Below are 15,349 nucleotides of genomic sequence, written 5' to 3' on the forward strand. Positions count from 1 at the left end.
GCACCTCGTCTCTGTTTGATTGACAGGCCTGTGGTGCAGTCAGTTTTCTGCTATGGGTGGGCGGGGCATAGTGTCCTGGGAGATCGAGTCAAATCGACTACTCGCTTCCTCCCAACTCGTCCATATATGGTCACTTACGGCTCCAAATTAGCAAGATGGCGACGGCCCAAAAAAAAAACCGCAGAATGCATCAGAACAGCAGTTCACAAACCAATGAGGGGGATTCACGGTCGGTCGCCGCTTAACAGTTCCGTTACTTAAAAGAAAACCCAGATGACGTCTTTTTTTTTTCCTTTATGGACCAGAACACCGGTTTCCTGGGTGAAAGTATGGCGTTTCTTCCATAAGACAATCTCCTCCCCACACAGACTACGTCTCCGTTTCTACGCCGTCACTTTGACCTCCTTCTTCAACCGTGCGTAACCCTGACGCCAGCGGCTTTTACAAAACAGCAGGACACGCTGTGAATGAGAGCAGGCTGATCCCTCTCAAAGATGGACAGACAGGTACATTAGAAAACAGGCATAATATAAAGTATAATTCAGGATTCAAGAGCTCCAGTCCAAGTGTAAAGTTTCTGGTTGCCCAGGGAAAATGGTGGTGGTGGAGGGGAGAGGGATTTTAGAGGACAGGGATCACCACTTCCCTACTGACTCCTGCCCCTGATCCCCCCCCCCCGAAGAGACGAGGTCAGAGCTGATAAGGCACAGAGCGGGGAGAGAGTATACTTTTTAATCAGCACTGTGACCTTGGCTCGGAGCTAAAGGGAAGAGTGAGCCTAGAACGTCGCTTCATCTCTCCGCCCGTCCTTTCACCCAAAAGAGAAGCGATCTCCCCTGGGGTCAACGGCGAGGGGGTGAGAGGAACAAGGGGGGGGGGGGGGGCCCGAGGGAGAAGAAGAAGAGGAAGAGGAGGACAAAGTGAGGAGGAGGAGGAGTGTCATGGTGAAGATTGATGGACGGGCCGAGACTCTGGAGAGGGTTGAGGTTTTTAACATGATTCTCCACGCTGCAGGGATCAGTGAAGGTCATAAACTGCTGCTGGATAAAACTGACACATCGCAGCTCTAAGAGCCACCGAAGTCCACAGTTCGTCTCTATTCTCAGAAGTTTCTCGTGTCACCTACGTGTTGAGTGACTTCTGTCATCGTCAGTCCTTTAAAGACAGTTCGTCTTCCTTCCTATGGTCTGTCAAACTCAAATCTACTTCCTATTTACAGTTGCTTTGGCGAAAATAGTAATTACGGTTTATTTAATTACGGTTTACTAAGTGGACGGAGTAAATACTGTTTCTCCGTCAAATGTAAACCGTGAATATTGAAGTAAACTGTACTAAAAGAAAAATAGTGCAGTTTGTAGGGATTCCACTCATCAGTGATGATCAAGTTTAATGAACAAAAACTTCACAACACTGCCACCTGATCAATGAGTTGATGCGCTGTTCATTAAAAGTAATTCATGTTTTACTTTATAAGAATCTGACCAAGTTATCGGTCTTTTTTCATTTCTTGATTTAAAAAAAAAAAAAAAAAATTAAGTTATTCTGCGCAGCTCCGGATGTGTTTGCGATGTGACTGCGTTGGATTTTGTCGACATTTGTACAGAATAAAAGTGTAGTCCTAAAATAAGAAACAACTTTAGTCTCTTAAAGTCTCCCAAACTTTGCACAAGTATTTTACTGTGCTGTTTTTTTTTTCTTCTTTTTGCTCAGTCGGTATATTTTCAATCGCTGCCCATTTTCGCTGCTCGGCATCACGTGGTACGAGCGCTTGTTCGGAGGTAACTAATGTCCCTAGTCAAAATACAATTTTTGTCATTTAGAAATGAGATCGAAGAGATGCATGGATCGAGATCACAATTTTAACACTATTCCTCGTATTAAAATCCTACTAAAGATTACAACAAAGGTCTTCACAGCATTCATGAAGTCATGAGATTGCTAAACAGCGCTGCAGACAGCTGACTGAAATTTGTTACCCTGCCAGAAATCCAACCAATAGTTGATCATTCAGGTGATTCATCGTTCAGCCTGATCTCAAACTGCAACCGGTCCGGAGGAAATTCTGCCTAATTAGTCGGGGAGGGGGGACACACACACACACACACACACACACACACACACACACACCAATTTAGGGTTAAAACCGTGCTTCAGTCATACATTGTCTGCCCGACTTTAGTAAATCTAACGCTACAAATGTAGAGCCACACAAGCAGCTCCGTCCATCCTTTCATCCATCCAGCCATCTATTTATCCCTCTTCAGCTGTAAGAGAACAGCAGCAGCAGAGTGTGATGGGAGACAATTAGCGAGGACACGTCAACACACACATGAAAAGACACAATGATGTGCATCAGCCCCGAGGCCTTTTTGTGTGTGTGTGTGTGTGTGTGTGTGTGTGTGTGTGTGTGTGTGTGTGCGTGTGTGTGTGTGTGTGTTCGCATAGGGGGAGTGGGTTAACATGCAGAAAACAGATGTGCAGCATCTCTCACACACATGTTAACAACACACACACACACACACACACACAGCTGAGGTCATTGTTTATTTGTATGTTTGTGTGATTTTTCATCCGTGTGTGTGTGTGTGTGTGTGTGTGTGTGTGTGTGTGTGTGTGTGTGTGTGTGTGCGTGCGTGCGTGCGTGCGTGCGTGTGTAAATAGACTGGATGCAGGCAGGGGGTTATTTTTCGTGGTGGATTTGTTTTCTGAAATAAACACTGTTGTTGAGTTACTGAAGTAGAAGTAAAGTCTGAGTCTTACTGCAGATTATTCCTCTCTTTCCGTCCGTTCATCCCTCCATCCCTCAGCAGAGTGAGAGAGAGAGAGAGAGAGACAGCGGGGAGGAGGAAGTCAGTTTGTATTATCAGTGTGTGTCGGTGCGGGACAGCGAGAAGAACAGCTCGACTAAACCGGAGAGAAAAGACGTCTCTGTTCACTTCTGTTATATAATCCTTGTTCACACACTGAAGCGCCATCCGAGCAAGTCCTGTCATTATTACTGAGCGTTAAAGTCTTATTTTCTTGCAAGGAAAAAAAAACAAAAACATCTGACGGCCAGTGCTTAAAACTATCAAGCTTCTCTGCCAGCGCTCTTTATCCAGACTGAGGTACAACACTGCAGAGCAACAACTAATGTCCAAGAACTTTCCCAGAGGTGAAACTTCCTCTAAGCACACTGGGATTTGTGATTTTCACAGAAAAGTTAACAACAACCACTCTAACAGTTGTCAAGATATTTTACTCCCGAATCGCAAATCTCAACCTCGCGGTGGCAACAGGGACAGAGATGGAAGATAACATTCCTGACAGATGATGTTTCTGAACGCTTCTTATTAGTGCAAGAAGTCAAGAAGAGGAATCTATTTCGTTATTTTCGTTCTGTCGTGTTTTGCCTTAAAGTTTCAAATGAATTGTTTTTTCATAGTTTTAAAATGACAAAATGAACACCGTCAAAAGCATGTAGAGAGTCACCGGATGGGACAAAAGGTTACTCCCTGAACTCTGACTGTTTTAAAACAGTGACCTGGATGAGGCTTTTTACTCGGGGTCAAAGGTCAAAGGTGGAGAGGTCAAAGGTCTGTAAATGAGCTGCAGCATGGAAACAGGGAAGGAGAGAGGAAAGTTTGAAACGACCAGAAAATACACGGAGCGATGGAAAGAGTGCGTGTGGTCGTAAGTAAAACATCACCCAAGCGCGCGCGCGTGCGCGCGCACACACACACACACACACACACACACACACACACACACACACACACACAAAATGTCCTGTGATTCCCTGAGTAGAGCAAAGCGGTGATCAAGCCTGCAGCCTCAATGTGTGTGTGTCCTCTGATGTCTGTCATTAATTAACCCAGATGAAGGCTTCTCAAGATCTGATACTTGGCTCCATGCGTGTGTTGGAGAGAGAGCATAAGTGAGTGTGTGTATGATGCTATGACACACTGCATATTTATTAGATCTTACGGTAAATCTCACAGTGTGTGTGTGTGTGTGTGTGTGTGTGTGTGTGTGTGTGTGTGTGTGTGTGTGTGTGTGTCTGTGTGTCCATGATAAAGACCTTCATTAACAAAGCAGGTAAGAAGTGTGTGTTGAGCACGAGGAGGGATCAGATAAGTTTATACGAGTTGCAGCACCTCGTTATTACATTACATTACATTTCGCTGACGCTTTTATCCACAGCGACTTACAATAAGTGCATTTCAACCAGGAGGGTATTGATATTGAGACCACGATCACTAGAGTTGCAATTGATGACTATTTTCATTGTCAATTAATCTGCTGATTATTCTCTCAATTAACTCACAATTTGTTTTGTCTATAAAATGACATAAAATAGTAAAAAAAAAATACGTGTTACTGTATTTTCAGTAAAATTTCTTTGATGACAACAAACAGCTTCAAATCATCCTAATTTAACGAGCTGCAATCAGCAAAAAATGTTTGCTTAAAAAATAAAATAAACCTTTAAAATGAGGACCAAAACAATTATGTGACTATCAAAACAATCGCAAATTGGATTTTCTGCCCGTTGTCTAATTGTTGTCATATCTGTGTGTTGAGTTCAGAGCTGGAGTCGGGACTGCTATAGCCGAGCTTAGCATAAAGACGGGGTTTAAGGAAAACAGTTAACCTGTCTCGATCTCACCAATAGTTTCAGCACGAGTTCGGATTAAAACCACAAATTAAACACACTAAAGTTGAACAGATAAGATGAGAAATTATTAGTTAGCCTTAACTGAGCTGGTACATGCATTTTTGGACTTTATTATAGAGCTAGCTATTAGCTGGATTAAAAAACGGGTTTAATTTGGCTTAAAAGTTTCTCAAAGCTGTTGTTTCACAACATTTAAATGAAAAATGAACTGTTTATCACTGAAATATGATCGTTTAAATGTTGCTGAAGTAGCAGAAAAGTTTCAAGAATTTGTCAGAGTAAACATTAAAGAATCAAATACCAAAATCAGCTCCATACTGTGTGCATGTACTGCGTTTATCATTACAGTTTGTAGGAGATGACCTTGTCCTACTTCGTGATTGGTGGGCAGTGTTGCCTGAGGATACAGCTGATTGGCTGTCAATAAGCTATTAGGACAACAGGGGCAAAGAGAAACAATGAGGACGATGAGTGATGGAAGCAACAGAGCGGGAATGAGGACGGACGGAGAGGAAAAAAAAACAACGGTCTATAGCCTCGCTAGCGTCCCCAAGAGGCTGCAGTTTTTATTACAGCCACAATAATGCGATAACGTAGAGTTTATTGTATTACCGTTAAAAAGCATTGATTCTTCAAATGTTTTCAGAAGCGATTTCTTTAACTTTACCACAGTGTATAACATGCTTTAAAAACAATTATACAATTATTTTCTGGTAACATTCATGAAAATTTTTTTGGAGAACGTTATTCTATCTATAACAACATCATTCTGGGAACCAAAAAAAAACCAACAACATCCCACTAAAACATTGCTGAAAAATGGCGTTCCCTTAATCATATTTTTTTTTTTTAAAGTGTAACTTTGAATTCCTTGATAAGAAGCTAACAAACAGCAGCTCATTAGCAATCAAAGATAACTGGGAGGTCATTTAAAACTGTTGAACACTGAGAATACAATTTCTACCTAACGAATATGCTAAAACAAGACATTGGAGTGGAAACTAATGCTGATACATGCTCAGTTGTTGCTAATGGAATTAAATCAGGATGTAACATTGACTTTAGCTGGGAAAAAAAAAAAAAAAATACTAGAAAAACATTTTGCCTTGCATGTGTTATGTTAAAAAAAAAAAGCTTCCGTATTTGTGCAATTCAATACTGTTAAAATGGCTAAATTTGATGAAGATGGTCCATTATTCATTTCTGTGCTGTTGCTTTGTTGCCTTTTAAAAAGGTCATTCTGAAGAGCTTCAGAGTGCGGTCGCAATAATTTATCCTGCAGCACTTTACGCAAACACGCAAACGCACACGAACTCAGTGAAATACCAACAAATAAACATGCATATCGAGACTAGTGTGATCAATGTATGTGACACTGACAAACACACAGTCACTGTGAAGCTCAGGAGCCTCGAGGACACACAGTCCTATAGTGTTTGGTGCCTTACAAACACACACACACACACACACACACACACACACAGACACACACACACACACACACACACACACACACACACACACACACGTGAATACACACAAACATGTGGCGCTGTGGCAGGTTGCTTCAAGCCTCAGGCTAAATCCAGAAATAAAGACAATAGAATAAACAGGAGGAAAAAAAACCAGTGTGTGTGTTTGTCACCTCAGGGCTGCCAAGCACAGAAAATCTGTAGGAAAGCCTGACAGACCAGGACCATGTTTGTGTAATAATGTGTATCTGTGTGTTTGTGTATTCCACACAAACACACTTTTGGCTAAAACAATTAATAACAGTTAACAAAAGTGGAGCTGCAGTTTAATGAGGGAACAGGCCCGTCGGTGTGCAGGCAGCTGCATTAATTGCAGCCAACAGGAACGATTTTCTCATTTAAATATGCAAATAAACACATTTATTAGAGTTAATGAGACGGTAAAAAAATAGAAGCTCTGTGAAGTTTGTCTGAGTCACAGTCAACAGTTTGCAGTTTATCTTCAGATTTGATCTATTTCACACGTGCAGTGTTTTACGCTTTGCTTCGTTTGTTCGGGGTTCCGTCGCATTTTATCCAAACAGAACCCAGTTTCTGGTACTTGTTCATTAAATTCTAAATCCAGACTTATCCCGAAGTCCGATGATTCCCAAATGAATTGCACCCGTACTAAAGGTATTTCTAAGGGAGATACATAGAACAATCGCTTTAAATTGTTAGCCAAAAGAATTGGCTAAATGTTTGAAGTAAATAATTCAAAGTAATGAAAAATGTCTAAAATAGCTCAAAGTAATGAATGCAATGTTCAGTTTCCACTAGCGCACATATGCAAACTTGGAAGGACAGCCTTGAACACTGACAGTTTAATTGTAAGAAAAAGCAGAAATAAGATACAAACCTACTCATAGAACTGCAGTTACGTCCAGTAACTGCTATTTATTTACTTGGTTCCTGCACACCCGTTTCATTTCAGCTCAAATGTACACATTTGCCAGGGCTTTGAGGGTAAGCCTCATTGGATCTGGTTAAGTTTAACTGAACTCAAGTTGTTTTGAAAAACAGCTAAAACTCAAGAAGATTGAAAGGAGATCTGTTTTCAGCTCGTACTGTCTGAGAAAGCAGAAACACTGAAGAATCGTGAAGCAGCCCGATGTTCACATCTGACACATGTAGCTGTTACGTTGATGAGCTTAAAATATTGATGGGATAGTCATGAAAGTTTAACTGGGAGATGCACACTGCTGAAATTGATTTGACATGATTGACTAGCTTGTTTCACCAGAGACGACTCTTGTTGCGAGAGACATCGCCCGCTGAGTGGTACGACTTCGTCTGACAAATTACGTTTTGCACAGAGCCATTAACCAGACAAAATACATGTTTCATTTGGGCTTGTGTGCGAGTCACAAACAGAGTTAGCATCAATTAACCAGCGTAAATATAATCTGCCCGCTGACCCGAATGCTTTGTACATCAGCCTAGAACAAGAATTAGAGATAAATGGTTTAATAAGAGATGTATGAGTGTTGGAGCAAAGACAATTCAGATTTTTCATAAATCTGAAAGCAGATCCAAAACTGAAACAGCGATAAGAACTCAACCGAAGCGACGGCCACGTAACAGCTACACTACAAGTCTGGGAATTAGGATTGAATGTTTCTTTCGAATACGAGAAAACACAAATGATTTGGCAAAAGGAGATGAATGCAGCACCTCCACATGTTGTCCGGGTCATTAAGTCCAGTTCTACACTACAAAATTTACCCAATCCACTACAAACCATTTCACACATCAACATTACTATAAATTAGTGTTCTTGCTTAACTGCACAAAACAATCTGACACTTTTTATTGTTATAACCGGGTAGAAATTATATGCAGATAAGCTTCCTGTTTTATTGCACCTACAAATCCCCAAATTCGTGCCCATTTTCTGCTCACGATTCATATTTTGAAACTCGAATGTGACCTTGGAGGACTGTGGCCTTTTTTTTTAAACAAAATAAAGTAAAGTTTGACATAAAAGTGCCCTGTGGAGTTTTTATTTTGGTAATTAGAGATCTTTTAAAATGGCAGACTGATAATCTGGACATATCTATCAATAATATTAATCATCTTTTGAGTCTGAGTAACAGCAAGCACTTCTACTGATATTGTCCAATATAGCTCCATCATGGTTAAACACTCAAACCTTAAATGTTTTTTGAAGAACTGAACACAATGAATCAAAGAGAGTAAAATAACTTCAATGACCTCAAAGGCAAGAGTGCTACAATATTTATTTAAATATATCCCATATGAAACATAGCTTAAATGGACATTTTAGGGATCTGCGATACATCACAGTATTTGTGATACCACTACGCTGGCCTGTAGTACTCTTGAGTAAAATTTGAGTATTGAGAGAACATTGATTCAAACTCCAGGAAAGTTTCTGTGTCCTAGTTTGTCCCCGATGACAATCAAACTATTTTGCAGTCCTCTGAACGCTTCGTTAAAAATGGCAAACATCGGATTCAGCCGTTTCCCCTTCACCACAATCTAACTACGATGTTTTACTCCCATTTATTTCCATCTCACTGTTTTTGCTTTATGGTTTTTACGCTGTTCAGTCAATTCAAGCATACGCGCAGTTCACATAAGCAGAAGAAATTAAAGTCGCTAAAGTCACGGCCTCCACACATAAACAAAAGGACAAAACACAACTGTGTGTGCGTGCTCCCGGTACATTCAGTACAAGTCAAGGATAAAACCGACTCAGTAGAGTCGCTGCCATCCGCAGTGACGGACGACCTGCCAGAGAGGGAGAGAGACCCGTGTGTGTAGATGATCTAGATGTCGGTGTGTACTGTGAGGGTCGTGTGTGTACAATTTATTATATACAGGAGCCGGGGAGTGTGTGGGGGAATGTGAGGGCCTGGCAGATGCTGAGGGAGGCTTTGATTTGTATAAGAATTGGCATTCTCATCTACCGTTCTGTATCTAACCACAAATGACAATGATTAATTGTATTTTTTGACAATGAAACAAGTTAATTTTGTCCTTCTTAGTGCATTTCTTGGTTAAACTCTCCATTAACTAAACATAAGGGATCCTTATCAGAAATTGTCACTTATGTTATTTGTTTCTGTTAAAAATGGCTGATAAATTGTTGTCAAATTGAGCTTTGATCTTGATGGATTCAGAGATAAAAGGGTGATTCAGGAGATACAGAGGTTGACCTGATGTTACTTGTTGACTGACATCAGTCTCAGACATCCGACAGTTTAAACTGCACAGAGAGCGTCTGCTGAGCCGGCGGACCAATCAGAGGCCAACGTGTTGCCTCCATCAGACCTTGTTCCCACAGATCAGAATCACGACCGCAGCCGACGAAAGGCAGGCCGCCTCAATCAGCCGGCCAGTTTACAGCACGCTCAGCGCCGTGTCGACCAAATCGCACACTCTTTCTCTGCAGCCCCAAACCAGAGCTCCACGGTCTGCTTTAACACAAACAAAGCTTCCTGTCCGAGGCTCTGGGTCTGTTTCGGCCCCTGTGCTCAGACCTGGGAGAGCTCCAGGTGAGCAAACACGACTAATTTCTACAAATAAACAGCCAGAGATGCAGTTTGGATCAACTGATTAGCCAGATCTGACCAGAACACAGAGCTGCCGCCACCACCACCACCACCATCCAGATGTGAGGAGTTTAGTCTCTTGGTTAAACATTTACTTTGGGGGGGGGAGGGAGATCACAACGGCATCTGGATGTCGTTTCATCCTGTCAAACAGATCTGAGCTGTGAGGCACCAACACGTTTCAGACAAACAAGGTGACCTGCAGATCTACTTTAGTAATATTTTAAAATATTTCTTAAGAGTTTGTTTAAGTTTGCATCAGTTTGGTGGGATTTAACTGTTTTTGGTGAATTGTGGCTGACAGATGAGTATCTCGAATGCTGTGATTGGGTAGTTTAATCAGAGATTAAATAGGGTCATCAAAATGTAAACTTAACCATGCTGTGTGTTCTCTCTTTCTTTTAGTAGTAGGCTATCTGTCAAGTCATACACTTTCATTATTATTTGTGCAAGTTTTGAGTTGTCCGTCTTTGAGATTTCTGCCTCCAACCCAATAAAATGGAAGAGAAAGAAATCTGTAAAATGTATTTCTGGTTGTATTTTGGTAGAATGAACTTCAAAAGTCGGCTTTTGCCATTGAAGGTAAGTAACAATAGATTTTTTTTTTCTCTTCTTTGTTTAACTGATCCTTTAAGTAATCAGCCCCATGATCTTTTGGGTGTTTTGCGGTGTTATTGCATCCAAATGAGTCTCAAATTTTAGTGGATTTTGACTTCATGTAACATGCAATTATGCCAAACTGAGAGTCAAAACTGTCTTAAAGAGTTCTAGTCCAGACAGTTTAATTTTGGAAAGTGAACTCATGAGCACATCTGGTAATCAGAAAAGGGTGATGGGTGGAGAAAATTGTGAGGATCAACTGTTTGGCCCTGATTTTGCCCTGAATGCAGCCTACCGGGCAGAGTTTCCATCGAACAAGTTTCGTTTCTGTTATGTTTGACCAAATCAGTGTTCTCAAACCACAAAAATTAATGATGAGTGAACACTTGTGCATATGTGGCCAAGTGAGTAAGTTATTACTGTGAGACAGACTGAAAAAAAATCCAGAGCTTTCCTTTAACCAGAGTTATTGTTGCACATCCTCCACCAAAGCTCCACTTCAGGGGTGGTAGATCAGAAAAACAGCACTGACACACAACCTATTTTGTTCTTTATATCTCGTGACCTTAATCAATCAAAAATGAGAAACTGCAGAGATACAGAAGCCAAGTCGGCAGAGCAAAACAACTTCTGTTAAATGCTTTCAACCATCTGAATAATGAGCTTCTGTCAAGGTTGCATACAGGCCTGTTGGAGGAGTATCAGTCCTGTAAAGGATGTGTGTGAGTGTGTGTGAGAGTGTGTGTGTGTGTGTGTGTGTGTACTGTATTCTGAAAGTAAAAATCTGTGTGTGAAGTGTGCCGAGCGTTTACTCTGCCTCACCTCACATATTAAACACTGTTAATTCTGTTTGTCCTTTGACAACCTGCTGGCAACACATACTGTCTGTCTCGCTCTCTCTCTCTCTCTCTCTCTCTCTCTCTCTCACTATCACACTCTCATACAGACAGACAGGCAGGCAGGCAGGCAGGCAGACAGACAGGCGCGCGCACACACACACACACACACACACACACACACACACACACACACACACACACACACACACACACACACACACTTGGCAGTGCTGTGCAGAGGAGCAAGGAATGAATGAAAGAGTGGAAAGTAGCTGGTGACGGTTGAGGTCGATTCAAAATCTGCTGGACAAAAGCCAACACACACACACACACACACACACACGCGCGCGCGCGCACACACACACACACAAGCACGCGCGCGCACGCACACACCTCAAGGAATGAACACCACTCAGTCTTTAGAGGAAAATCAGCAATAAACTTCATAACGCTTTTAAAGGGTCATTCCACTGTTTTCTTCATGCTGTAGCCTACATTGATATTACTGCCCGCACGCTACGTTACAGATTTTTGAACCAGCTGTAGGCTTTAAAAACTCAGGCTAAGACTCTGCTCAAATGTTGCGGTGATACACAGGATGCAGCCACAATAAAAATCTGTTATACTTTTGAGAACCACACCGATTCCCTCCAGCCTGAGCGCAAACAAACCAACCACTTCACGGGCACAACCTGAAAAACCAAACCAAATTCAGACACACACGACCAGACTGATTTCACCAGCGTTAGATTTCATTACGTTGTTGTGTATGAGATTAACAACGAGATCCAAAACAGATCACCGTTCATTTCTCCAGATTTGTCCTAAAATGTAAAGAGTAAAACTCGATGCACCAGTGGCACCTGACTCCCAAACCAGAATCGCAGTCAACAGGTAAATCTGGTCATTTTCGCATTTTTACGCACGAAAAGAAAAAAAAGACTTTCTTACCTCGGAGGTTCTGGATCTTCACCACCACCTCAGCAGGCTCCCGCAGACTGCGCGCCAGGTACAAACGTCCCGAATCCCGCTCGATCTGGACCGGCGAGTCAGCATGGGATATGACCTCAAACCACCGCTGATCGAACCTCAGGTCCGGCACCGTGAACACCAGGTCCCCGACTCTGACGTGGTCCGGGACGGTTACTGTGTAGGTCAGTTCCTCGGACAGAGCACGGGGCCTCCGCCGGGTTCTGTTGGACCGACGGACGTTGATGCGCAGGAACACTGGTTCACCTATGAGTGCTACATCTCCGCTGTCCTTCACGTAGAGGCGCAGAGTCACCTGGCTGATCCCTAACAGGGACCCAACTAGCCTCACCTGTCCGGTTTGTGGAACCACGTGGAGCAGGCAGGACTCAGGTGAAGCATAAAAAGTGGCATGTCCGTTCTTCTCCGCGTCACCGTCCTTTGCGTCAAAGTGGGCCAGCTCGGTTCCGAGAGGCGTCAACTCGTCCACTTCAACCGTTTTGTTCCCGCTGGTGAACCGGGGGATGTTGTCGTTCCTGTCCGAGACCTCGACCTGGACGCCAACTGGTCTCCTCAGACACCACGGTGACAGCTCCACTGCCAGCTCATACATCGCTATAAATTCCCGGTCCAGAGCTTTGGCGGAGACCAAACTCAGATGCCCTCGGAAGTCCCGGTGCCGGCGGTGGTGAACAAGCCTAAAATCCGATGCGTAATCCCCCTTCAAGGTGGCATTGAGGTCCGCACCGGGGCAGCCAGCGGATCCGACCGGAATCAGCACCCCATCCACTGCCGTCCCAGCCGGAGAGTTCTCGGCTATTTGGCCGAAGTAGCGCGCTGGATGCCAGGGCTGCGCGGACAGACACACTGGTGACACATGGAGCAGCAGCAGCGGCAGCAAGTGGAGAATGTGCAGGAGAACCCGTCCGGTCACAGCTTTGGTCATGTTTCCATCAAACCCGTTTCACTTGCAGAAGACAGCAAAGTGTCCGCCAGAGCCACAAGAGTGTGTCCGTTTCTTAGAGTGATCCAATTTCAAAGGATTTTACGCGTAAAAATAAAACAAAATCTTTCCAGGAAAGAGCAGTTTCCTGAAATAGGAAATTAAATCATCAAAGTTGATCAAATGTTCCCCTAAAATACTAGAATATTAAATGCTAAATCCGTTTTGATGAATGAAGAAGTCCATCTAGAGAGCAAAAGGAAAAAAACAGTAATACTATACAATAAACTGCCTTATACCTTATGCTATGAAGCCGATACTCCTCTCTAGTTAATTAATAATTGAATCAAGAGGGACTTTTACGCACAAATAAAAGAATACGTCTTTTCTTCCCCACTGCTTCAAAAAAATAGAGCTACATGAATACAAGTGGTAGTAAAAATAGCATTCAGACTGTATCTGTATCTGTCTCAGTTCAGTTCAAATATTTCCCAGAGCAGATGCTGCTGATGATGCGCCAAGTTGCTCCAGAGTGTCCAGAGCGTCTCCACCGGAGGATGCATCAGACTAACGGGCACTGTGAAACACAACTGGCTCCATGTGGCTCCGTCGGCACCGCCCTCCGCCCCCGGAGGATGAAACCCAATCACGAAGCAGGAGGAGGTTGAGCGACAGGCAGTGGGACACGCCCACTGACAGGCTGAGTCAGCTGACGGAGAGAGAGAGAGAGGGAGAGATGTGAAAACAGTGAAAAAGAGGTTGGTGGGTAACGTGAAACCTTTCCCAATCATGGTCCTGATCAATTTGAGACCAATTTCAATCAAACCTGAGGACCATGATATTCTCCATCAGGTCATTTACACAACACACAGGTAGAAAATGCAGGTCAGACAGTCTATTATGAAACTGCAATATGTTTTCTACAGATCAACTAAACCTTCTGAATATTCTTTTTTTTTTTTTTTTCTAAATGAAACATTGAAAAAGCAATAAAAGGCTTTCTGTATTACCTCCTGTAGCTTTAATCAGGGGCAATTAAATATTCTATAATTCATTTCACATTTATAATTTCCCATGAAATGAAAAGGATAATTTGCTACAGAGACTAAACCAATCAGAAGCTGGAAATGCTTTTATTGTAGCGAGGATGCATCTTTGTGTGAGCTAAAAGAAGTCGATGCAGAGATGGAGGTAGCTTTCTCAACTGGTGGTTGGCCCGTAATATTACCTTGCTATGATGAAACATGCTACCAGAATTGAGGATTCATAGGTTTCATATCAAAAATCCATTTTTTATTTTTAATGGCGGTAATTAGTTGTATCTGTCACTGAAACAGCATCAAATGTCAGTTTGGTCATGAGTTACAATAGCAGTGGAGAACCATAATCTGCAGCAACAGTCAGTAAGAGTCAGTCTGCACTGATGGAGACTGATATCTGTCAGCTGAACACGAGTGGCGTGCCAGTTTTATTTGCCACTTCAAGTGGAACAGCAGCGACATACTAGTAACCAGCAGTGACACCCAACTCAAAATTAACATGTGCCACTTTTTGAAGGCGTGTCAATGTCAAAACGTTGTCTTCTTCCAGCGATGAAACCCAACAAGGCCTACAAACTCAATGACCATGGAGGTTTGTCCTCTGTTATGGCTCAAGAATATGCGGAGGGAGAGAAGCTTCTGATAAACTGGTAAAAAAAAAAAAAAAAAAAAAAAAAAAAAAACTTGTATGACGTGAGAATGCTATGGTAAAGGTTTGGTTTGGTTAGAGCTCAAGGTTTGGGTCAAAAACATCTTTACAATAATAAGGTTAAAGGGTAGGAAAAAGTGGTGCCCTGTTTTAAAGTTCAATGTTTTGACCCATCCATCCACCCCGACCTCCTCCCTATTGTGGCTCTAACATCACCTGCTCTTGTCATTATTATCGTGTCCACTGGGGAGCGCTGTGACTTCAATGTAAAACCTGAAATGTTGTTGGCATTTACTGAAAAAAAGAATGCCGTTGTCTCACGCACTCCTCCCTACAAGTCGCTTAACAACTATGGGTTGTAATCATAAAGGTGGACGTAAATTTCGGGTGTGAAAAGTGAGGCCAATATGGAAATGCTATAAAGTGCAATAGCACAATAGCACCCCCTACGGGGGTGGGCTCCAAAGGCTCTGGCTCCATAGACTCTCATCCAACTTCTCTCATGAAATACAAAGTTAATAAATTTTTTTCCATAAATTATGATGGTCTAATTTGCTAGAGTC

The 15,349-nt window shown here is 42.5% G+C and overlaps 1 protein-coding gene across 1 annotated transcript in view; it reads right to left on the reverse strand.

Moving 5' to 3' along the window:
* Positions 1-13,622, reverse strand: part of LOC138193213 (neural-cadherin) — a 137,349-nt gene extending 123,727 nt beyond the window's left edge. The window contains exons 1-2 of the mRNA XM_069141107.1: positions 13,397-13,622; positions 12,137-13,245 (exon numbers count right to left, since the gene is read on the reverse strand). Of these exons, the coding sequence (XP_068997208.1) occupies positions 12,137-13,100 (964 nt within the window). The 5' untranslated portion in view covers positions 13,101-13,245; positions 13,397-13,622. The remainder of the gene's footprint in view (positions 1-12,136; positions 13,246-13,396) is intronic.
* Positions 13,623-15,349: the final 1,727 nt, after the last annotated feature.

Source organism: Embiotoca jacksoni, unplaced genomic scaffold (assembly GCF_022577435.1).
Source record: "Embiotoca jacksoni isolate LCO1_2020_lvr unplaced genomic scaffold, fEmbJac1.0.p SCAF_11, whole genome shotgun sequence".
Classification (NCBI taxonomy): domain Eukaryota; kingdom Metazoa; phylum Chordata; class Actinopteri; family Embiotocidae; genus Embiotoca; species Embiotoca jacksoni.